Genomic DNA, 25,384 nt, shown 5'->3' on the forward strand with positions numbered 1-25,384 from the left:
TTCACAGGATGCAGGTGTAGTCTCCCCCATCTGTTTACAAAAGTCGCCTCCATAAATAAATTGTATTTGTATTGTATTTATTAGGTTTATATAGCGCTTTACACCAAAGCGCTGATAAATTAAACGTGGGCAACTTTTCCTTAGCAAAAACACATTTACCCAGCATTTCTATATTTGTTTAGCATCATTGCTAATGTTATGATATAAAATATTTATATTTGTGTTTAATTTTTGATGAATCCGGGTTTTTATTATACCGGGACCAGTCAACATTCACGGCAGGTCACCACAACAGCTGGCGCATTACATATGTTAATTTTCGTGCCCCAGTTACAAGAAGAACACTTAGGGTTAGGGTTAGATGATATGCCCAATAAAGCGCGTCTACGATATTAATATGTTTCAAAACATCCTTGAAAGTCTTCCATTCTTAGAATATTGAGAATTTCAAAACTCCCCAGTACAGGGTGTTGCATTTCCAGAGAGGTCTTCAGAAACACCGTTTGCAGACGCTTTATTAATGAGGCGACATCGCCATCAGGTGGTCAGGAAGAAATATTTAAAATGAAATACGAGTTTTAATTCAAGAAGAATCGGACCTGGGCGTGAATGGAGCCATTCTCATATGCTACGTTATTCTGCAAAACTAGGACATTGCAGTACTGGAGAAAAACTCCCTATAATCGGAAGGGCAAACAGCAATGTCCCTGGCTTCCGAGGGCGGGTAACACAATTCCCAGTGTGCAGAGCTGCGAAGCAGAGCAATGAACGGTCCGAGCGCGCCTCCTCGGATTGACACGACGACATTATGAAAACAGAACAGGCAGGGGGCGTGGCCAAAGGAAGAGACACCAGCCTCTTGGTACAGGCCTTGAATCATTGGGTAAAGGGCGCAGGTTTTCTGAGCATGGACGAAACCTCCCAGACAGGTACTGAATCGTGGGTGCTAGAATGAGGGAAGTCGTCGTCTCCAAGCAAGCTCGGACTGGCCTATGGGCAGGGCTTTAAGTGGGGTAAGCAATCCAGGGGGGGGGCTTCATTTGGGGGCGTGGCTTGCAGGATGGGATGGGCGGGGTCTGAAAAGTACACAAACCATAGTAAGGTACGTAAACAAATATGTCAAGCATTTATATATTTGTATGCGTACCTTGCTATGGTTTGTGTACTATGCAAGCCATCTTCTATAAACATAGAAATATCTTACATATTTCTATGTTTATAAAAGATGTCTTGAAAAGTACAAAAACCATAGTAAGGTACGCATACAAATATTTAACATGTATATATTTCTGTGCATACCTTAGGTTTTGCATACTTTTCAAGCCATCTTTTGTAAACAGAAATATTTCTGTGCTTTAAAAAGATGGCTTGAAAATTACACATTTCAATCCATCTTTTGCAAAGCTTTGAAGACGGACAAATTCTGAGACGTCTTTGTCCATCGGCAAAGCTTTGTAAAAGATGGCTTGAATTGTGTACTTTTCAAGCCATCTTTTATAAACATCGAAATGTGGCATGAAGTCCCCAGTTTCACCAAAGGTCAAAGATGCCTCAGTGACCTGGGCCGGGGGTGGGGAAACAAAAGAACAGTAACTTCTTCCTGTTACATCTCGTGCGAAACACACAGGGGAAGTTACACTGACTGACAGAAGTGCCAGCCAGTCCTTCTGTCAGCTTGCCTAACATGAAAAAGGTGGGTGCATCTCCCGTTGTGGCTGACGCTGTGGCAGTATAATGTGCCCTACTCTGGTGTGATGGGGATGGGGGGCCCCCAGCAGGGCCCCCACTCAGCCGCACCCTTTGGAGACTGCCGGGGCTCGGCCCCAGCTGGCCCTGGCCCACTTAAAGCACTGCATATAGGTCAATCAACATGCTAAATGGGCCAGTTTTTTTGGGATGATGCCTCACTGTGCAGCGAGCAATTCTGTTTTGACCAGTGTTATTGAGGAAATATTTTTTCAAATACACAATCTGCAACACATTTTGCTCCAAAACTCCCTCTTGGGTACTACTCAAACAGTCTGTCGCAAAAGGAACAAATTGACTTTTGTGACTCTGATAAGATATAATATGGCATTTAGGCCACTTTTATACTGATGCCTGAGCCAAATATATGCCACGGTCCTGTCTGTGATCTCTAATGATCCAAATATATACAGGCATGAAATCCCTCCCAGCTAAGGGAGGGCCTGTTCAACTGTGGGCACACTTTGTGAGCTCAGGGGAGTCTGAAGGGAACACATTATTCCCTATGAGTGCTCTCACACTTTGATACTACAAAACAAAAGAAATTGTGATAATGGTCCATTGCAGGGGTCTGCAAACATATACTCTCCAAATGTTTTGGACTAGAACCAGTGGTTTAAGTGGGATTGGACATTGAGGGGGGCGTTCTTATAGGGGGCATGGCCTAAGAATGAGTGCTTAGGCTACGCCCCCAACAAGCCCCCCCCCAGCCCTTGTATTCAAGGAGCCATGCCTAAAGAAATGCCTGAGGGTTTCCTGACCCATTCAAGCAACCCTTTAACCACACAGCTCCTTGGATGCAATGGGTTGCCTGCTGCGTGATGTCTCTATTCCGAAACAGGAGGAGGGCTGGGTTGGCCAGCCTCTTCTCTTGTTTCTGAGTAAAGAGCTTACACAGTGGAAGCCCTTTAGCCAAGCACAGTTCATGGGCTTCCTGCTGCATGTTAGCTCTTTACTCAGAAACAGAAGAAGCTGCCCAACCCAGATCTCCTCCTGTTTCCGAATAATGAGACATCATGCAGCAGGTTTAGCGAAAGCACTGCTCGGTTACAGCAGGTTACAGCAGGTTTAGCCAAAGCACTGCTCGGTTACATGGCTAACTTCAGGTGTCAGCATTTCGGATTAGAAAAAACAGAGGGCGACATGCTTCCCCACCCTATTCTTATCCACTCATTTTACACGTTCCATCCCGCCCCCCCCTAACCTACACCCCCTGTGCATCTTCCTTGCACCTCTTCCACAATCCAGTGCATCAACCCTCCAATCTGATCATGCCCGGTGTGGTAATCACACCCTCGCATACTCTTCCTGAGCCACACCATCCCACCCTAAGACTCCTGCCTGACTTGACCCTCATACTTCCTGCCACACTTACCAGACTGCCCTACATTCACCTACCACTATCCTTCTCCCTCTGCCCAGCCTTATCAGACTCTCTTTCCAATCTGCCCATACACACCTTATCAGATCCCCTTCCCCTTTCTTTCAATCCCCAAACCTCCCCCACTCATATTTCTTTTACCCTCCAACCGTTTGCCATATCTGGAAAACAAACCAACCACTCTTATTGGACCTTACCAGGCCACATCAACTATCTTGCCAGACTCCTCCCACCCGAGCCATCCCCCCTGACACGCCACCACATACCCCTATCCATGCATACACACGCAGACACTCACTGGGATCCCCACACCTCACCTCTGCCTTACTCTACCGACACAACCTGTTCTTCTTATGCCACAGAACCATAAACGGTGATCCCCACATCCCAGCCTACCTGACACCAACACACCAGAACCATACCCACTCGGCTGCAAAACCACGTATTACAGACCTTCCCGCAACCATACTAACCATACCCATCACCTCCCTCTAGCACCCTGCTATCCCTATTCTACCATTCACTTGACCTAACCCTGCCATCCTGTTATCAGTTCCCCGATCCTACCCATACTCGCCGAGCCTCCCCCCAACTTAACACCGATCCAGATCCCGATATGCCTCCTGCTCTTGCCTGCCCCTGCTGACCGTACCACTACTGTTCGAAGCAAGTATCTACATATACATACATGTATGGGATTAATAGAGGACAAACCTAGCTAAAAAGCAATGGAGCTCTGAACAAGAAAAGGTACAGAATGCATAGAGGAAAGGAGAGGGGCACCATACTCCAACCCCTCATGTAATTATTCCAGGAGGATGTGAGGGTTACAGTGGTTTCGGTACATCACCACCCAGCACTATCAGCTGACGTTCCATGTGATAATGTCACTGTGAAAAGTCGCTAGGTAGGTGACTTTTTTTTCTGACTCCCAAAATTCTTTCCCCAAATATTCTCGCAGGGGTATAATTGTATATTATTACCTCCAATCCTAGAATATTTGGCAATATTTGACGGCGTGGAGGGTGAACTTTTAGGAAAATTTTGCCACCTGGCGGCCATTTTCACGGCGACATTATCACTGGCTATGTCAGTTGTTATGGCCAAGCATGGTCTATCCGACGTCCAAGGCTATCCAGCACACCCTTTTAGACAGCCCCCAGAATGACAAGGAAACAGAAATGCCAGTTGAGTTTAGTGCTCTTCAAATGCCAAGAACAGTAATGGTGATAGTGCACGCCGATTCAGAATATATATCATGGTTATACGTGTCCTTACCCTGCCAGGTGTGATATCCTTCATCAGTGTGTGCATTACTCCACTTCTGGATGATTCCCTCATTAAAATGTTCACAGGTGCATTCCATGAATGCGTGCCCTTGGGCGCCCTAACCCCCACCTCTACCTGTATGGGTTCATATTTTACAGCTCAGGTTGCAGGTATTCTCAGACAGGGACAGTCGAAACACAAATCTCGCAGGTTTTAGTGCGTTTTAACTGGAATTCAACTTTTCAAGAAGTTTTTTGTGGAAAAAATATCATTCTTGTTCGAGAGTTGAAAATGTTGGAAACAAGCATTATCAAGTTCAGAGGAACTCAGAAAAAAGAAACCTTGTCCGCTTCGAACCAGATTTGAAGAGATTCTGCTCTTTGTGCCAGCTGGTCTAAGCAAGGAGATTCATGGAACGTTTTCCAATGGGATTGTGCCATTATAAAACACTTCCATGAATCAGGCCCATTAACTCTTCATGTGCCCGTTTTTAAAAGCCTTCTGCAGAAGAAATACAAGGCTTTTGCTTTTAACGAATGCACGCCAAGAATATATGCCTTTGCTTAGACCAAATGCAAAATAGACTACCTTCGCACTGTGGCGTGGAGACTGTTCTCTTTGCACAGAATTCCGGTGCCTGCACTGCTAATCAGATGTTTTAAAAGTTGTATGTACAAGTTGGGTGGCGCTGTACCCAGGTTGTGGCCTCTGTCCACGCCATTAGGTAACCTATATAACTATTTTGTTGAAGGATATTGATTCGTTTTCAAGTAAAACCGAAAACGAGATAATTACGATGTAGGAAATGTGATTTTAGAGATGCATCTATTTATTAATAACAAGAAAATAATGCAAAGAACAAATGTCTAACATAAAAAAGACACAATATGCATAAATGGGAGCAACATTGAAGGGTAGGGAAGGAGGTGGGCATCACCTGGCCAGTGCTTAGTCAAGGCTTAACAATGATTATCAAATGGAAGTCGTTATGGACCTCTAAGCCAAACAATAACTACCGGTATTGACTGCATTATGAACATTCTGACTTCAAAAACAGACCAGGAAAAAATAATGCAATTTCCAGGAAAGATGTCTTTCAACAAGACACTTCCTTTCTAAGAGAACCCTTTTTTTCCCTGCAGCATCGAGTTTAGCCCACCCACATGAAAGCTAAAACGTGGGACACATTCACCTCATTATATTATAGAGAAACTGTTTACTTTTACATAACACCTAACCTAAGTTTGCAATTGAAACGTTGAATGCATGAAGACAAGCTTGTTATTTAAACACTGCAAAATAAAAGCACATTTAATTAACTAACTCAGTCGGTAAATGTACTTTCTCATTATAAAACAAACTGTTTTCGCTTCAGCACCAAAGCTTCAAAACATGCGTGGCTACAACCTCTATGTGGTAATAGTCTTGTAGACCTCCGGGGAGCCGAGGTGGGGGGGTAACTATCTCTTAAAATAATGTCCCTTCCCCAATTTAAGGACTGAGGTCAATTATCCTCCGATAATGACCACTCCCTTGATCTACAATGCTATATTAATGGCTACTTTGGCATTCTTAAGTTTGCCCTAAACTCTGCAACACTCTTGATGCCTTTGAAGCGTGTACTTTTCCTAGTTTTAAAAATAAATTCCAATCCCTTTTAGGCTATCCCAATAATAGCTGCCTCTTTACTTTTCCAACATATTGTACCATGTATTAGGTTTGCTTTATTTGCTTTGCTGTGTGGACATGTGTTGCCGTGCCCATGGTTACAGCTTAATAGGTGTTGCTTAAAGAGAAGGACCGATCTTCTGGATCTGTAAGCGCCATCTACGTGTTCATTGTCGTCACCACTAAAAAGGAAACCAGCAGCTATTATTGGGATAACAATAGGAGGGATTGGAAGCAAAAAAGCCTACACAAACATAAGATTCAAAGCCATTAAGAGTGCTGAAGAGTTTAGGACTAATCAAAATAGGAATTTCCACACTCCACCCACTGCTCTCCTTGCACTTCTTTCTCTGTTTTGTTGCCCTTTTTTAGGGGATAGGAGGATTATATCGCAGGAGATTTGGTCGAATGCAAAACATCGCATTTGTTGACTGAATTTGGCACGAAATATATGGGGGGTGGTTAAGGGTCACAATTAAGGTGGAGTGGGGGGGTAAAGGGAGGGTGCGGGGTGTTCTCCCAACACATATATTGATGCCAAAGGGATTAAAAGAAAAAGAAAATGTGATGGTTAGGCATTCGTCAAAATCTCTACGATTAAATCAGATAGCACCTTTTTTGGTAAAGCGCTCTATTCATTTGTAGCTAACCTAGCGCCATATGAATCCCAGTCCGAGAGGGACCCTTCTGGAGAAGCTTTAACAGGGCTCAGAATTGTGATAGCAGCCAAAAGTAAGGTGCAGTGTGAGGGTGGTGTAGGCAAGAGGAGTTAAAGGGAAGAGTGGGGTGTGGGGGGGACAGCAAGGTGGTGATACTCATTGGGGAGGGGATAGGGGAAGCAAGGGGAGACTGACATATGGCTGACAAGGCAAGGAGGGATGGGCAGGGAGCAAACATACAGACCTGAGATAGGGACCAAAGGGCCAAATGGAGGGCGAGCAGATACAGAGGCAGCATGGCTGGGGAAGGGAGGTCTGCCCCCGCCAGATTGACTTCAGGTGAGAAGAAATCCAGAACAAAATTATTCAAGCAAAATATAAAGCGAAACAAGGCCAACAATTAAAAGGGAAATTGTTCCAAGCGAAAATAGTGAGAAGTAATTAATGTGCAAGTAAGTTTAGGAAAAGAAAAAATGACATGGAAGCATTTCCCTACTTACCAGATGTATGAAGCCGGCCGCAGTCAGCCACGTGCTGATGAAGATGGAGCAGAGGTTCACCAGCTTAATGGAATTACTGCAAGCAACAGAGAGAAAGCATCGAGAGGCCTTTAGTTTTATACAGTATCACTGAACGTCCACATCAACACTTTATAGAGCAACAATCAGTGGGTCACAACTTATTGTGCAAGGCATACATTCATTAAAGAAAATTTAACAGCAGAGGTTGCTTATTAAAATGTTCTTGATTAGCAAAAAAAACAATTTCATTAGCAATGTACTAGTATTTTTAATATCACCAGAGGTTATTTGTACCCAAGACATAAAATGAGCAACAACACAGCATCTGTGTGTACCACTGAAGTAAGACATTAGTGAGATGAGTCCGGCCTTGCAAATGTTGTGAATGTTGGACCTGCAGGTTAAGTAACTTAGTTTAGCTACTTGACCTAAGAGAAATGTACTTGAACCATGGCAAGAGAAATGTACTTGAACCATGGCAATGGATGAAAAAAAATGTAAATGTGCTCTCTGTAAAATGGTGTATGTCACCACAAATCCACTTTATGCTTGGCACACTGCTGCCACCCAGAGGCCCACCTTGCACAGTGAAACTTGTATTTGACATTTACTGAAGACAAAGTAAGTGTTAAATAAATGTTTCAAACATCCAGTTCAAATAGTACTCGCCCTACATAAAATCTACTCCACCAAGCGAGTGGGTGAGTAGACATTGCGAGCCGTGTATGAGTGTCTGTAAAATATAAAAGGTTAGCTGCTTGAATGAACACACATAGATATGATAAAAAAGCTCAGAAAATAGTTTGGCCAGCCCTCTCCTGCAAATATATAATGCAATCAATCATATAGCAAAGTGGGCTCTGGAGGCTAACTACAGTGTATGGTATTGCAATAGGTCTGCAGATGTACGGACTGAATGGAACTATCAATCACTACTTTGCATAAGCTTCTAGTTACCTTTGTGTAACCATTATTTAAGAGGAAAGAAAGTAGGAGGCTAAGCAGAGTGAATGGTGTAGCAGGCAAATAACTGGGCAAACTAGGAGGAATATTCTAGTTTGCAAACATCTTGCTTACAGGGTAGCTGGTATAAAGCAACAGGGTGATAAGATAGAATGTCAAGGAGTATGGGATCAGCTCATGGGTTGAGCACCAGTTTCACAGATGTTGCAACCAGCAGGTCACATAATTAGGTTTGTCATCAAAAGCATTGGCCGTGTGATCATGTACCCTTTCAAAAGTGTTCACTCATCAATGTGATGCATCCTTCCCAACAAAATGAAATATAGATGACACTATGAGATTTCTATATACTAGCCTACACCTTACTGTAAAGCATGGAAACGATGCAGTGTTTTACAGTAGCAATACTGTAATTTTGCATCATGTAAAAAGTTACATTTTTAGGAATGGAATTGCATGGCTATCTTTTAAAAAGAAAATAAAGTTAACACATACTGCTCTTTGCCAGACATAATATAGTTTGTTTTATAAAAGTATTATCCCGATTACTTATGGTTTGCAATTATTTGAAAAAGAAAAATACATTCTTGCCACACAGGTATTTGGAGGAAATTATCACAGCTGCACTCTCTCACCATTAGCACCTTTCAACCTGCAGTGAGGGGGTGAAGAGAGCCCTGAGGGCAAGAAAGGAATGCAGGGTAAACTGTGCTTTCATTGAACAGGGTAAGTGAAAATATAATTAGCATACCTACAGAATTGCACAGAAAATTGATATGAAACACTGCTTATGTTACATCTTGTTGTGAATAAAAGGATGAAGTAACAAAATGAAAACATTGCAAAGATGTAATGCTCAAGCTCCAAACAGTATAGAATTGTCACTGACACAGTGACTGTAACGCTGCTTGGATGCATAAATTGGGTTGCGTGGTTTATCATTCAAAAACTTCCCAGTGGAAGCTCTCACAGAAAACCTTGGCAAACTCACATGGGACGATCTACCTATGACGAACCTGAACTGCGAGTTGCTTCTCCCAGAACTCAACACCACTGTCTCAATCAACATAAACCCCATTCCCCGGTGAAACGACACACTCTCCATCCTAAATTTCCAGCACCCTAGTAGACTCAAGAACTTCACCTCAAAAAAAGAGCCATCAGAAAACAAACAAAAAACTTGACAAAAATCCTGCACTGGATCTGACCTCGCCATACTCAAGAAACTCCCCTCCACACACAGATTACTGTTTACCACTTCCAAGGCCAACTACAATAGCTAAGGCCAAAAATGAAAGCATATCCCTCTTCAAAGCCATCAAGCAATGCGTCACCCATTTCACTAGTCCAACGGTACTACACTTCAAAAGAAAAATGCACTGCCATAAACTCTTTCTACATTAACAAGTAGAGCATGATCTGCCAGCACATAGACACTAATGCCACAACTAACAGCACACCACACATCCCATCTCACAAAACCACCACTACCTGCACAACTGTTAGGACACTCACAAGGGAAGACTTGACTGCCACTCTCAAATCTCTCAAGGTCACATCATAGACGGACGACATCCAGACTGTCTCCATGCTCAAGACCCTTCTGACTGAAGCACTCCTCCATGCAATCATGAACAACTCCCTTCAATAAAAGCCCCTTCCTCTCAACTCCCAAGCCCAGACAAATTCCTCTGCTTCTCAAGACGACCCCAGAAACTACTACCCCATCACCCTTCCCTAGGTAAGATTCTTGAGAAAGCAGCAACCATGCAGCTCCTCCAAAACATCGACAGCAACAATCTCCTTCAGTCCTACCAATATGGCTTCATACTCAGATGAAGCACAGACACCGCTACCATCAAGGTTCTCGAAGATGCCCTTAACATCCTCAACGATGGTCATTCCTGCCTCCTAGTTATCCTTGACCACTCAGCTGCTTTCAACACATTAGACCACCATAAAACTCATCGATATTCTACATTGCATCGTGGGGATCAGCCAGGCCATCCTCAGCTGGTTCAAACCCTACATTGCTAAACGCCACCAATTCATCCAAATCCACCCAAAAGTGCGCAAATCGGCAATTCTACCCATCAACTCCTGAGTCCCGCAAGGATTCTTCTTCTCCCTCGTGATCTTGAACCTTTACATGGCATGGCTCAGAACCCTCCTGGCTCCACACAACATCCACCAGAACACAGATAACACACATCTCTACCTGAAGATATCCTCTATTGTAGACATCAATATACTCAACGCCTGCCTTGCATTGATCTCGCCCCTGATGCCCAGTGCTTGCCTGATGCTCAACCCCTCCAAGACCGAATTCCTACTGCTGACCAACAATACTGAACACCCTGATACCCAGGCCTGGCTCTTCACTATCAACCTCAAGGGCATCATAGTTGTGGTGGTGCAGTAATAAAAGTTAATAGTTAGGAAAGCAAATGGACAATATTTATTTTATTTGATTTATTTATTGGTTAAATGTAATGTGCACTATACAGAAAAAATGTAGCACATCAAGACAGGGAGATGAGGAAAAAGGTATAAAACAAAAACAAAAATGTTCTTAAAAGGTCTTGAATAATTCAGAATGTGCAAGTGCTAAAGCATGAGAGCAGGGTAGAGGGGGAGGAGGGGAAGTGCAGGAAGGGGGTAGAAGGGAAGAAGACAAACAAAAAGCATTCTGACTAGGTCGTGAAACTATTTGGAACGTGCACGTGCTGAAAGGGGAAGAAGGTGAGAGGTACATTTAAATGTTAAACAAGTTGAAAAAGTGCAGGAACAGGTAGGTAAACTACCTTAAAGGAAAACCAGATATGCAATTATGACAAGCAGGTTTGAATAACTGCAGCCTGGGAAAAGTCTTGTGGGATGAGGGGCAACATCAGGCATGCAGGCAAGCAATTAAGACTCAGCAGGCAAGAGTGACTTCAGACGTGAAGAGCCTCGCCTCTTGGAGTGAGGCGCTACATCAGGCATACAGGCAAGCAATTAAGAGGGGCTACATCAGGCATGCAGGCAAGCAATTAAGACTAAGCAGGCAAGAGTGACTTCAGACTGGAAAAGCCTCACCTCATGGAGTGAGGGGCTACATCAGGCATGCAGGCAAGCAATTAAGAGGGGCTACATCAAGCATGTAGGCAAGCAATTAAGACTAAGCAGGCAAGAGTGATTTCAGACTGGAAAAGCCTCACCTCATGGAGTGAGGGGCTACATCAGGCATGCAGGCAAGCAATTAAGAGGGGCTACATCAGGCATGCAGGCAAGCAATTAAGACTCAGCAGGCAAGAGTGACTTCAGACGTGAAGAGCCTCGCCTCTTGGAGTGAGGCGCTACATCAGGCATACAGGCAAGCAATTAAGAGGGGCTACATCAGGCATGCAGGCAAGCAATTAAGACTAAGCAGGCAAGAGTGACTTCAGACTGGAAAAGCCTCACCTCATGGAGTGAGGGGCTACATCAGGCATGCAGGCAAACAATTAAGAGGGACTACATCAAGCATGTAGGAAAGCAATTAAGACTAAGCAGGCAAGAGTGACTTCAGACTGGAAAAGCCTCACCTCATGGAGTGAGGGGCTACATCAGGCATGCAGGCAAGCAATTAAGAGGGGCTACATCAGGCATGCAGGCAAGCAATTAAGACTAAGCAGGCAAGAGTGACTTAAGACTGGAAATGTCTTGCCTCATGGAATGAGGGGCTACATCAGGCATGCAAATGACAGTGCAACAGGAAGGTGAGGGTTACAAAAATATAAAACAGAGGGCTAAGTGAGGCGGCAAGAATGGAAGCTGCAAGCATATGAGAAGCAATGTAGCACAAGGCTGAGCAATAGTCACAGTCAAGAGATAGGAGGTAGGAATGCCAGAGCCAACAACACATTAGCAATGGAAGCAATGCAAGCAATGGAAAGCCTCACCCGCATGAACGGGGGCTAACATCAGATATGCATGGTGATAAAGGCAAGATCAAACATTGTTCTGGGTGCACGTGGGAAGGCAACACCACATGGGATTGTGGCAACAACAAACGGAAGGGTATATATATAAAGAAGGACAACATAAAGGTAGAAGTACAGCCCAGTAGCCATGCCTCGAGTAGCAAAATGCAGTAGGTGGCACAGAAGAGAAAATCAGGCAGGAGTCTAGGTGCAGAGGCGATCTGTAGTTGTCAAGTTAAAGTTAGTGACATATGCAGCAACATTTTCTGAAATCAGGAAAAAGAGCGTTTCTAAGAGCAGTAAACGGTAGCAGTCAAACAAGATAGAGAACCGGCGGGAAGGGGATCCAGGCTTCCTTACCTTGCGTGTAGCGTGGCGCAGCAGCGAAGTGACACATCAAGTGGCGTACCAAGGATGAAGAGGGTGCAGCGGGTTCATCAGGGTAGAGTGGAAGAGAGAAACATGCCTATCCGTCCAAAGCCCTGCACAGGCCCAGACAGGCAATGGGCCTTATAAGGGGACACCGGGCAAGCCTGCCAGCTTGCAAGAAAAGCATCATTTTAATTCAAGCATTCTCCAATCAGAGACAAGGTAGGCTGCTGTAGATGCAGCAGAAGATAAAAGGGAGTCGAGGGCCACATCCAGCCAGGCACTGGTTGGCATAAGGCAGGAGCAGGCGTCCATCTTAAAAAGGAGCAAGTGTTCCATGGTTTCAAAGTAAATATGTGTAAGTAAATTAAATGTGGTTCGTTTTGCAGTATTTAAAAGGTTGTTGTGTAGGGTAAGGATTTTCATTGTGACCTTTGTTGAACTGGGTTGGTTTTATCCTGAGCACACACCAGGTGCAACATAGCAGTAAATGGTTTCTCTATCTGAAAGTGAAAGTAGTGTTGCTTGTGTTAGCTTTAACTTTGGTGTGTTGGATGTTGCCTTTCATGTCAAAAGTGAAAACAGATATGTGCAGAAAGGGAGTATTTTGTTGAAAGAAATCTTGCTAGGAAACTTCATTGCTGTTTCTTCAATGCACAGAAATGATGTCTGCTGTTTCTCTTCTTATGAAATCAGAATGATCACAATGCAGTCAATAGCTGCAGCTATTGACCGCATATCGAGAATTCTGATTGGCTCAGCATAGGTCAATCATATCAGGTATAAATGTAACTTAAATAAGAATTTGGTATGTTTTAGGTTAATCACACCCACTCGGCAGACTGCTCAGATGACTCACTTTATTTCTGAAGCCATCATTATCACCAAATAAGAAATATCCCTCAGCTGGAAGCACCCATACTGCCATCTTGTGACAATTGGTATTCTGAGTTACTCAAATGCCTTTACTTAGAGAAATGAATACGCCTCTGGCAGGACCATTCCAAATCCACTAGAGGCACATGGGGTATTAATGGATCTTCTGCAGTAATCTTTAGGCTTTCATTTCAAGCTGGTCTGTGCACTTGCTAACTGTGATATCCGATTGTGAGGATTTATCATCAATTTCTCTTGATATCATTCACTGAACTAACATGATGTGTATACACACCACCTTCTATAAATGCATTAAAAAAAGAGAGATGCATGGGCGTGTTCTTTCCCTTGGAACAGCAGTACTATTTCCATGTTGATTGAACCTGGATAGGACTTTGGTCACTGGGAAATATTCCAACTTGGGCATTCTAACCCCTGCACCCATCAAAGCATTGCCTCAACCCGGGTGTAAAAGGACTCAGACTTGCATATAGGGCAATAAGGAAATTCCTAAAGTGTTGGCCCAACATACTATTATGGTCTGTTTTTTGGGGGTTGAAGTGGGACAGTTTGTTGCCCATAGTAGGCCAGTTTCATGAGTTACTTCACTGTACAGCTAGCAGTTTTGACCAGTATTACTGAACAAATATTCATTAAAAATTAATCATTTGTAACACGTTTTACCAAAACACCCCCCTTTAGTCTGTCACGTAAGGAACACATTGCCATTTGTGACTGTGGCAATTTTTTAATTGATGCCAAAAGCAATTTTATGCTCCAGTCCAATCCAGGGTGTATCTTGAGTAGTTTGCCTCTAGACAATCAACAGCAATTGGCACTGACTTCCTGCAAGTCATGGGCCCTTTCTCCTGAGTGTGGCTGGGGGAGGTGACGATTGGCAGGGAAGTGGCCTGGCATGGGACCCAGGTGCCATCATTGTTCCCCAAGAGCTTATCGACCTAGTGGGAGCAAACCTTCTCACAGGCTGGCTCTGGTTGTGATGACACATTGGTGTCCATGGTGCACTAGTTGGACGGCTCTGGTGGTCAGAGATTCTATGGTAACTCTTCACCTACATCTTGGTAGGGTGCCCCTCTGTAGAAATGACAGTTCCACCTCGATGCTGTGTACGGTGGCAAGCAAAGTCTTGATTTCTGGGGTGCAGTGGTTTTGTCGCTGAAGCAGGCTCTTACTCTTGAGTTTGGGTGTAGTCATCTTTTGCCATTGCCTCCTGGATTTGTTCAGATGTAGTGCCTTGGAGAGCACCATCTCCATTACCACAGACACATGCCCTTCAGTGTGGCTTGAACATAATTGGGGTCACAGAACTTGGGGCGGGGGCGGGTGCAAACAAGATACCTGCAGTGTTTTGCACACGTAGTACACATTGTCATGTAAAGTTATAGCCTTGCAGTGAGTGGGAAAGTCCACTTTTCAATCCTTGATGGTACGCGTTCCCAGAAAACATAGAAAGCACACTTATAAGTTCATTGTCATCTTGAAATTACTCTCCATAGATAGAACAATTTGAACATATATAACCCCACAACTAGTGATTCTCCCTCTCTCTGTAAGTACAGCCATTCAAGGGGGTTGAGTGCTCGGCTAGCATATGAGACCGGATAAGATTTTCCGAATGTTTGGCCTGGGGAAAGAAGCAGGTAAGGCCATGCATGCTGGCATAAACAATGATTGAAGATTCTTTCTGGATGTCAGGTACACCATCCTAGTGTCTGCCATGACAATGCCCACAGTGTTCTGTAAGGTTTCCTCATCTTGGTGAGTCCATTACAACTCCTTAGTGTGGTCACTTAATGATTCCATAGGTATAATCAGTATTGGAATGAACGGTCCATAATCACTGGCCATGGCGATGAAACTGTTGGTTGATGGGCACTTTTAATTCCGTGGGATATTGAATGAAGGGGAGTTATGAATGCCGTGGTTGCATTGCAAATGAAGCATATAATCATGTATTGCCAATAGTTTTGTCTGAATTTGTGGGAGAGGTCCTGAATGATGTGATTAATCCAAGATGGCCACCACTACAATTTATGAATCAAAATTTGATCTAAAACTCCTTTCAGAGTGATCATATCAAATATTTACTAAGGACCTTTTTTGTTCACCATAAAACTGAATAAAGAAGGTCCTTAAATGAATTTGATATCTCTTATTGTTGAGAGGTTTCTGTTTGCATTTCATTTTGCATGATTTCTACCTTCTATTTTGTTACAGCTTCTGGTAATTGGCAAGATTTGAAAATGATTGAAGAGAAGTTGAAGCGTGAAATTTGATTGCATCTTCCAGTAAAATTATTTTCTTCAAAATGTCAATACCTCCAGCTATCGAAAGTCATTTAAAAGTAGAACTTCCACCATCAGCAAAGAAAAGAAAATTGAGAACAGACTTTGTCTTGTGTATTTAATGTCAAGAAAGAAAGAAATCTCCCCTGTTTAATTCAACATTTTGTTTAAAGGTTTTAGAGTGTATTAAAAGAGTTGAGTGGAACAATAACGAATACTTGAACATAAGTCTACGATTAGGCATCTTAATACCTGAAGAACTGAAAACTGAAAAAACATTATGGCATTCGCAATGCTACAAGCAATGTACTCATATACCAAACATGGATCGAAGCAAAGAATTGTATAGTGAGCAGTTATGTGAGCCAAAGCCGTCTATCTCCAGCCATGAAGAAAAGGAAGAAGTAGATCAAAGCTCACTACTAGATCAAAAATACCTATGTACGACAGAAATAAAGGCTTTGTTTTGCAATAAATAAGGACAAAGAAGAAATTGATTATATTTGATAGCAACTGATTCAGCAGACATCCATTCGAAGAGAGCAGAACTGTCTAAAAATGATATATTGAAAATTTGTACAGACCCAGGAGACCATAACGCAAGGGAAAATGTGGTCATGTCAGGGACAGATGGATATGAAAAGTAATTCAGAAAAGCAGGATACCACTGTAACGAACAAGGCTCATAAATTGTTGCAGATGTTTATATATGAAATGCTATCACCACAACAAGTTTCCTACGTGAGCACTTCTACCACACGGCATACCCATGAAATGGTCTTGCAAGTGGCAGTTGGACTCACAATGTGCACAGCTACCCACAGCAAATTTATCATTCAATTTCTGCATAGCCTCGGAGTTTCTTTAGATTACACCAGAGTCCTTCGGTTTGACACACAGATAGCCACAGAGGTAATAAAATGCATGGATCAATTTGGAAAATCGTACACTCCTTCAGAGTTGGTCAAAGACAGATTTATCTATTTTACTACTGACAACATTGACTTTATCGAGGATACTCTGTATAGTACAGGAACCTTGTATGGTGCAGCCATGGTGGTCTATCCAGAGAAGGTGGAGTCAGATGTCCTAAGCCCAATTGGAATATCAGGACCATCATCACTTCGATCACTGCAGAACATTTCTGAGTCCTTATCTGTGGTCATGTCTTTTAACATCTCAAAGGGTGTAGACCACAGAATCCTGTAAGCAGTGAAATCACTGATTATACAGAGAGGAATAAGGTTATTTTAGAATCCAACAGACTTGGGGACTACTTTGGATGATGGCGGAAGTCTTGCCATTGAGTGATTTTCAAGAATGTTTCGATGAAGAGTTGCTGGATACACATTGTAATCTCATTGAATAAACCGAGACTGGTGAATGTGAGATAGAGTCAGAACCACTCACTGCAGTTCTGACTTGGTCAGCTTACAATTCCATTATAATTGATTCTCCAACTAAAGAAACTAGAGTCTGTGTACGCCCACTCCTAGATGCCAGCCCCACAAGTATGCAAACACAGCTCACACTCATGAAGAAGTTGGAGAAAATAACATATGTTGTCATCCCAGAAACAAAACCATTTGTAACATTGGATCCTGGCCTTTACAAGCCTGTTTTAAAATTAGCTATAGCTAACAAAAAGACTTGTCAAAGTATGTGATGCTTAGACCGGGTGGGCTACATATAATAATGGCAATGCTTTCAGCTATTGATTCTTTCTTGGATGGTACAGGCATTTAGACCATCTTAACTGTACTTTATGATGCAAATATTGTGCTGAAGATTCTATCAGGGAAGTGCATAAGGAGCGCAGTTGAAGAACACACATCTCTAAGGCTTACACTTTTCAAATGCATCATCGATGAATTCTACAAAGAGTGTCCTGAATTTAAGGAATGGATGGAGCCCGAATTTAAGGAGTTACTTTAAGCTTTATAAGTGGATGACTCCCAAGAAACAAAACTAGTCCATAATTACTTTGTGGTAGTTCTGACAAATTTCAATTTGATGGCCAAAATGGAATCAATTAAGGCGAAAGAAACTCAAGAAAAAACAACACTCAGCGTTGCTCTACAGTACTTTCATTTGATGCACCCAATGCTTTTATAGATCATATCTGTCCGAACTGCAAACTGGGATTTAGATGTTACAACACTTGAAGAGTTTGTTAAGTACATGTTTGCCCTTGATTTGATAAACTATGCAAGTATGAGAGCATGGTACTTAGCAGAAATGAAACAGCTTGAAAGCAAAGACTTGTGGAGTGAGTTTCAAAAAGGTAATGGGTTAGTATGCAGGACAAAAGTACCCTTTTGTGCTTTAGGTTCAGATGAAGCTCTGGTACATCAAAACAGGGCAATGGAAGTACTTGGTGGTGTGGTTAATATTACTCAAAAGAAACAGGCTCTAGGATCATTCTTTTTAGCCTCTCCTGAGCTGTCAAGGCTGTCTACAGAAGCAATCAATTGTAGGAATCACAGATTACGAAGGGTCAAAACATCACCACCTAACAGCATTCAAAGAGTCAGGCTAAAAGGAAGTTGTTCAACAGATCTACAACTCAATCATGGCATTGAATAATCCTGTGAATTATGTTGGAAAAGAACTCAACACCTCGACAAAGGCAGATTTTGATGACAAAACTCAGAAGTACACATCAAGAATGACAGAAAAAGGTTGGCAAGTATGCAACAGCTTTAAAGAAGACCAGATTGATTCAGACAGTTGTAGCCTGTGGGTACCAATGAAGAAAGATAACTTTCAAATGTGCAAAAGTGCATGCAAAGTTGTTAAGACAAAAGTATCAGACACCATAGTGCAGTTGAAGGCAGTTGAAGGCAGTTGAAGGCAGATAGTTCTTTGTTCAAACATCTGCTGATTGCTTCACAAAGTGGAACTGACATTGATCTAGAGGAATGCTGCCCTAATTACACATTCTCTACAGTACCTCTTTCAATCTTCAACTTAGATGGTACAATGATTTTAGCTGCAAACAAAAGCAATCTTCTGAAGATACTAGAAGAGGAACAACATACAGAGGTTTCTAACAACATGACAGCAGTATTTTCATTTGTTACTAAGGATAGATTATCTGCACCAGAGCAAACATAGTCACCAGCAGTCCTTGACGGAATGGCAGAATTACAAGCACTGCAGAAACCGTCATATGTGAAGACATATCATGACCTTGCAATTGATTCCACAAGAAAATAGAACGTTATCTACTAAAGTATGATGAAACTCATTTAGTATTTGATATCCACCTAGACCATTCACTCAAGAACTCCATGCGAAGGAAAAGAGCAGGAAAAGCAACACCTGTTCAGTACAAAATCATGGATTCTACAAATATTGAAATGTTTTCCATGAGAACCCTCCTGTTGCATTCTAAAACTAAAGATGAGTTAACAGCTTTCTTTTCAAAAAAAGCAATTCTTCATGCATACAGTATAAAATGAAGTCTGGTAGCCAGATGGAGAAATTAAGCCAAGTCATCAGATGAAAATGATGTTGGAGATATTGAAACACACATGAGGAAGCAGGCACAAAAATAATTCTTCACTCCCTTTATGTATCATGCTGTCATGCTACTACCCTCCAACTTTTTCACCTGAAACTGATGTTTTGTCCTTTCACTGTGGTGCAGTGGCAGAGCCAGGAGGGCAGGGAGGGTGGCTGCCACCCCGACCCCCCTCTGGTGCCCAGTGCGCCCCCAAGCATCCTATTGGCACCCTATTGGCCATCACCCCTGGCACCAAAAGCTGCCTCTTCTACTGCTGTGATGGTCACTGTTTTTCCCATCTGACCGCATGTTTGACACAGACGTTGGAAGTAATAGAAGATTTATAGATCCCGAATGTGTGTGCTCCTGCTTAGGGCCTACAAAAGCATTACTAGGCCTTCATGCTCTTTCAGGGTGTGGTGTTACCGGGGGCTTTACGAAGAAAGGAAAACTATCTTTTCATTACTTCAGAAAAAGAAATCCTTGAAGCTTTGGGAAGGCTTGGATGTCTAGAAGAATTTAAGAAGGAAAATGAACGAGGAAATTGATAGAGCGATTCATTGGTCGACTCTACTCACCAGTAACAACGATTTTGAACATTGGTCAACTGCGTTGGTGGATGTTCACAAATAAAGAGATGCAAAGTGAAAATCTGATTAGCAGGTGATGGAGTGGCGACACGCTGATCAACAACCCTCAAATCTCCCAGAACCATCACAATTCAGGTGGGAGAAGGCAGATTATCAATATTGTCCTACTATGTGTACGGTTCCATGTGCACCACAATGAATCATAAAGCTGGTATGGTGTGCATGCGTCAAAGGACGGTGTGCTGTGCATTGTAAATGCTGACCTCAGGCACTAAGGTGCATAGAACTGTGTAAGTGTGGTGGCAAACTCTGTCATAACAAGGATTTTGTAGATGATGAAAATGAACTCTAGGACTCAGAAGATGACCAAAACCTTAATTTCTCTATTCAAATGTAAATAGCTAGTGTAGTTTTAATAAATAGTATATTTCAATGAGAAAGTTGAACATTATTTCAAACTTTCTAATTTAGTGTGCATACAGTCGAAGGATTGCAATGAAGTAGCAATCCTTTACAAGGCTATATCTCAGAAACAGTGAAATATATCAACAAACTCCTTATATGAACTTTTCTTTTCTTTTGATCATGTTTAACAGAAAACCTACTTAGCACATTTTTCATAGCACCACCCTAAAAGCAGTTACAGCTCAAAAACGAAATTAGTATCAGTAATGGCGTCCATCTTGACTTAATGGCATCACACAGGCCCTCTGCCACAAATTCAGACAACACACCTAGTAGTTCATGATTTTATTCTTCATTAGCAATGCACCCCCCGTAGGCATATCTCCCCTTAATTCAAAATCCCACGGACTAGGTTATTCTAACAGATGCCCCTCAAATGCCGATTACAATGGCATGGCTTTTTTATGTCACTCAATTTTACAGAATAAGCCATTATGTCTTTGTGAACCAACACATAGCTGTAAAACCCATGTTGATCTTAAAGGAAATCACATTGTTCTTGCAAGCAAGTCATTGCAGCACTGCTTTCCATCTTGGCAGGTGTTCTCCTTCGGGTCAGGTGTACGAGGATTTGATGAAATTACTACTGCTCTATAGGAGTACAGGGATGAGTAGCAACTCAAGTGCCGACTCAGTCTCACCATACTACTAAAACAGCAGTGATTCCAATCATAAAGCTGAAACAAGGCACATGATGAATAGTACACTTCCTTCGCTTTTCAGGGTAATGCATGCGGGGGGCATCTATAAACTTCAGAGGGGATGTGAGCTAGCACAGAAGCATCCATAAGAGCAATAGTAATATAGTCCCCATACTCTGGTATCAAGAAAAAAGAAATCTCCCATCTAGGTTCTATATAAATGCAAAACGTTGAATTAGACAAAAAACAATAATAACCCATCCTTCCAAAGGAAACCGCCGAGACTCTGGAATAAAGGGGCACTCTGGCTTTAAGGACAGGGGGCAGGGAGGTAAGAATGTCAGCAGTAAATGTTCAAGTTCTAGGAACATGTCTTTTGAAAGGGAGCGCGTAGGGGTCTTACAAATCACTAGAGCCCTTGAATATAGGGCTTTTGTTCTTCTTCTGGGGTTCAACAGTATTAAGCCAGGATTCAAGGAGCTTCCTGGGGCAATTGTTCATTATCAGGTTGGTGAGCATGTTGACTGGGTGCAACCCGTGATAAGGTCCAAGCAGAAATGACAAGTGGCACAAAGTATCTTTGGACAGGCAGGCGATGTCCAGGTCAGTGCAGCTCACAAGCGGTTTGAGGTCAATCCAGGGCCCAGGGCTGTTCTTTAACTTTTGGGTTCCTGGGAGACACAGTCTAGGTTCTCCATGGGCAATATTATTCACATGTTCTGCCCTTTCAGTGCAGGAAGCTCATGAAAGAGCACCTGCGGTGCTTTGTGACCTCTGGTGAGCAGGCCTGGTTCCAGTCTTAAAGCAGCAGAAGATCTTGTTGACGCAGCCTTTACACCAATTGTTTTTCTGGGGTGGTTGAGGAAAGGGGCTTGCCACCTTCTTGGAGCTGCTGAACTTCACCTCTGTGGCAGAGGACTTTAGAATAGTGTGCTCCCAATTGGGCTCCATTGTCTTTCTTCTTCTTCATGACGAAATATGAATCCACGCACATAGGCAGAATGCTACAGTAGATTAGACCAGAAGAAGCCTTTTGTCAAGGGTCCAATTCTGGTTAGCTGTAAATAGTGTGTTTTGCCCACTGATGTCAGACCCAGAGTGCGTAGTCTGCAAGAAGTGGGAAGAGGGGACAGGACGTTTGGGAGCCCTAGCAAAATCCAAGATGCCTTCTGTGGACTAAACCCCTCCTCTGGGCTACACTAACTCTCCCCCTTTCTCTGTCTGCCTACTTCAAAATGGCTCTAGCAACTACTGGTGAAAGAGGGCCATTATCATGGCAGGATTGTCTTTGAAGCACCGGTTCCCAGGAGACCATCCGTAGAAGGTTTCTGTTGCCTAGAATAAGGTGTTGACTCTCCACATGGGGATCAAGGAAGAAACTTCACAGGCTGGGTCCCACATTGTTGTTGTGGGTACACCCACGTCATACTGCTAATGCACACCGAGCTCTGTCATGCCTGAGCAACTGCTCACCAAGCTGACAATGATATGACATCCAAATGCAGTGACTAAATAATTGTGCAATCTCAGTAGACATCGTGTCATAACCAGACACAGACTGTATTTAAATACTATTAACTTGCACCAGGCTGTCTGGGTTACACAATTATAATATTTTGAACCAGGGTAGCAGATGGTTAAAAAGCCACCTAAGCCCATTGCAACTTTTGCGCTATAGCAGCTGAGTTCAGGGGTGCACATGCCCTGCTGTCACTGCTGGGCAACTTTTGGTGGTGTGTATTATGTTTGCTGGCATGGTGCATTATGAAAGTGGGGTCTTATCAGCTGATCACACTTTTAGAAAAATAATTTCCGCCATAATTTTATTTTCAAAAATCCACAAAAGCTCAGGATTTTTCCCCATTTTAGACAGCATTCAGTCACATAGGATGTCATCACTCATGCTTATTACGCATGTGCATCCTCCGAACTCATGGTGAATGGCACAGAGGTGGAAATGCCCAAGCTCAGGCATTTGCACCTTCAGTGCCCCATATACAAAGAAAAGACGATTTTTGGAAGTGGCTTTTTGCTCAGATTCAGCCAGTGGTATTGTGCTTTTAGATCTATTTAGAAAATGATAGGGGCACCAGTTTGTTTTGTAATCAGTTCATCAGATCTGTAATTATGTATTTGTACCTGTTTATTGCCTGCTTGGTGTGAGAAATCTGAAGGTGTCTCCCTAGCTAGTCCCCAGGCATCTGTCATCCAGGTGGCCAGGACATGGACATCACTATTGGATCCAGTTCCTAGGGGTGGACCAGTGATGGAGGATCACCTAGATGGGGATCCTCGTAGAGTGGGAGTGGGACACCGACAGGTGAGACGCAGTATCCCCCTTCCTTTGACACCTTTTCCCCATCCTCTCACATAGGACATTCCATACCTTTGCCCCCACACCCTTTTCCAACACAAACACTTTTTCGCACAACACAAAGGACAATGGACTAACACCAGAGCTGTTTACCTGACATGTCTCAAAACAAGGGTCAGGCAAAGTCAGGCAGTTGATCAGAATCACACAAACCTGATGGCCCTTTCCCTTCCCCACAGGGATAAAAGGTGGAGCCAGAGAGCACAGTACGAGCACGGCAGACAGCACAACAAGACGGCTAATCAATGTCGCGGAAGTTCAAACAAAGGAGAAACACGGCAGGAATCGATAGGGTGGCGAGGAGAGAAGTCGCCTTGCCCTTTTCATAACAGACCCACAAAACCTTTGTGGAGGAGAGCTTAAGACTGTGAACGATAGCACAAGTGCCTTGCAGCAGATGTCAATGGTACACAGGGCAAGACTACACGGATAAGCAAGAGTGAGGGAAGCTCCCGCACCCGTGGTACCGGCCTTCACTGCAGAAAAACCAAAAGCTCAGTGGTTCTCACAGCCGGTGAGTCGAAGGGAGAATCGATCAGAACTGGGCTGTGTTGAGTGAGAGAATCCCAAAGTGACAAGTTTGAACCAAGTTTAATGAACTGTGTAAAGAACAGAGTGTGGAAAGACATAAAACCCGACAGAGGGATGTCCACTATGAACTGTTTAAAAAGACATTGAGAAACCAAGGGAAATGAATCCAGCTGCAGAGAGGAGAGAAAGGTCAGCGCCCAGAAGAGGGAGACCCAGGGGTGAAACCATCACCCTGCGTGAAACTGTGGTAAACAATTTAGAAAGGTCAGCGCCCAGAAGAGCGGACCCAGGGGCGAACCCATCACTCAGCGAAAATTGGAAACTGAACTTCTTTTGTTTGTTAAAGGAACTTTTTCTTTGGTTAGTTGAACACGTCAGGCCCTGAAGGCAAGAGACGTTCAAAGGAAAACAAGACTTGGCCATCGACAGTCTTGAGAACTGTCATTGGAACTGTTGTCTCATGCTGGAGAAGCCCAAGACTGTACTGTGCTCCAAACTCCCTTCTTACCCCATGCACAAAACGTGGGGAAGGGAGGCCCAGGCTATCGCATCATGAGATATTATTTAAGAACACATTTCTTTTTAATGAGAACTTTCCCACACCACTTTTTTTTATATTAGTTGTGAGGTTTGGCAACAGGTTTCTTAGTATAGGCCTTTTATTTTGACTCAACGCCACTGGGACTGCCTTATTTTCATTTGATGGTAGTCATTGTCTCACATCTTAGATCTAGGTTTAGATTAGGCATTTTACCAACCTGCATACAGCATTCATTGTTCAATAACACCCTTGGACTATGATCACTTTTGTCTGTGTTACTTTTTGCCGCCATGAGTTCCTGACATAGGTCAGGCACATATATTCACAGATGCAAACTAAATCCTGTTGCTTGGGTTGCCTCATGACTACGATTGAGGACACCCACGGTGTGAAGTCTTGTACCCACCATGATACCAGATTTCTCCAATTCAATCAGCCTGGCCCACATGTGCCTTGTGTCTCCGCATTGAATACAATGTAACTTTGAAGCTTTCATCGTTACACTTCACTCAAACAATGCTTTAATGTGCTGTGAAATTCTTTGAGCAGGTTATAGCGGTGTCACTTTGCAGAGGTTACTAGTCATTCCATCAAATTCTTACCATCGACAGACCATTCAATTGAATAAAATTGATAGAAAAAAATTGCATCTAAGGAATTTTTATTTTTAATGGGTGGGTCCTCCAACCCTTTTTTTTACCCTTTAAAACCCATTAACATTAAACTAAACCCTTTACCTTCCAAAAACATGTATTCAAATTTTTTCTTTTAGATGCCATTTTTTTGAATGGAAAGGCATTCAATGGTATTGCATTCGATGCAATGACCAGATACCTGTGGGAGGTATCAACCCATTCATCCAAGCCTTGCAACATCACTGTGCATTACTGGCACAAGAAACATCATAATGGCCACTGGAAAGCATGCTGCTCGCCAGAAATCACCAGAAAATGCGCAGTGAAAACCTGAAAAATAGGCTGCCATCCACTTTTGCCTATCTTAGTGATCACAGGAGATCACTGCCTAAAACCA

The 25,384-nt window shown here is 43.0% G+C and overlaps 1 protein-coding gene across 13 annotated transcripts in view; it reads right to left on the reverse strand.

The window, feature by feature from the left end:
- The window catches only part of KCNMA1 (potassium calcium-activated channel subfamily M alpha 1), a 1,925,602-nt gene that overhangs the window by 736,203 nt on the left and 1,164,015 nt on the right, over window positions 1-25,384 (reverse strand). For all 13 annotated transcript variants that reach the window (XM_069610985.1, XM_069610992.1, XM_069610991.1 and 10 more), the window contains one exon: window positions 7,224-7,299. In XM_069610985.1, coding sequence (XP_069467086.1) covers window positions 7,224-7,299 — 76 coding nt within the window. The remainder of the gene's footprint in view (window positions 1-7,223; window positions 7,300-25,384) is intronic.

This window comes from Ambystoma mexicanum, chromosome 8 (genome assembly GCF_040938575.1).
Source record: "Ambystoma mexicanum isolate Mex_15411 chromosome 8, UKY_AmexF1_1, whole genome shotgun sequence".
NCBI classification, from domain to species: domain Eukaryota; kingdom Metazoa; phylum Chordata; class Amphibia; order Caudata; family Ambystomatidae; genus Ambystoma; species Ambystoma mexicanum.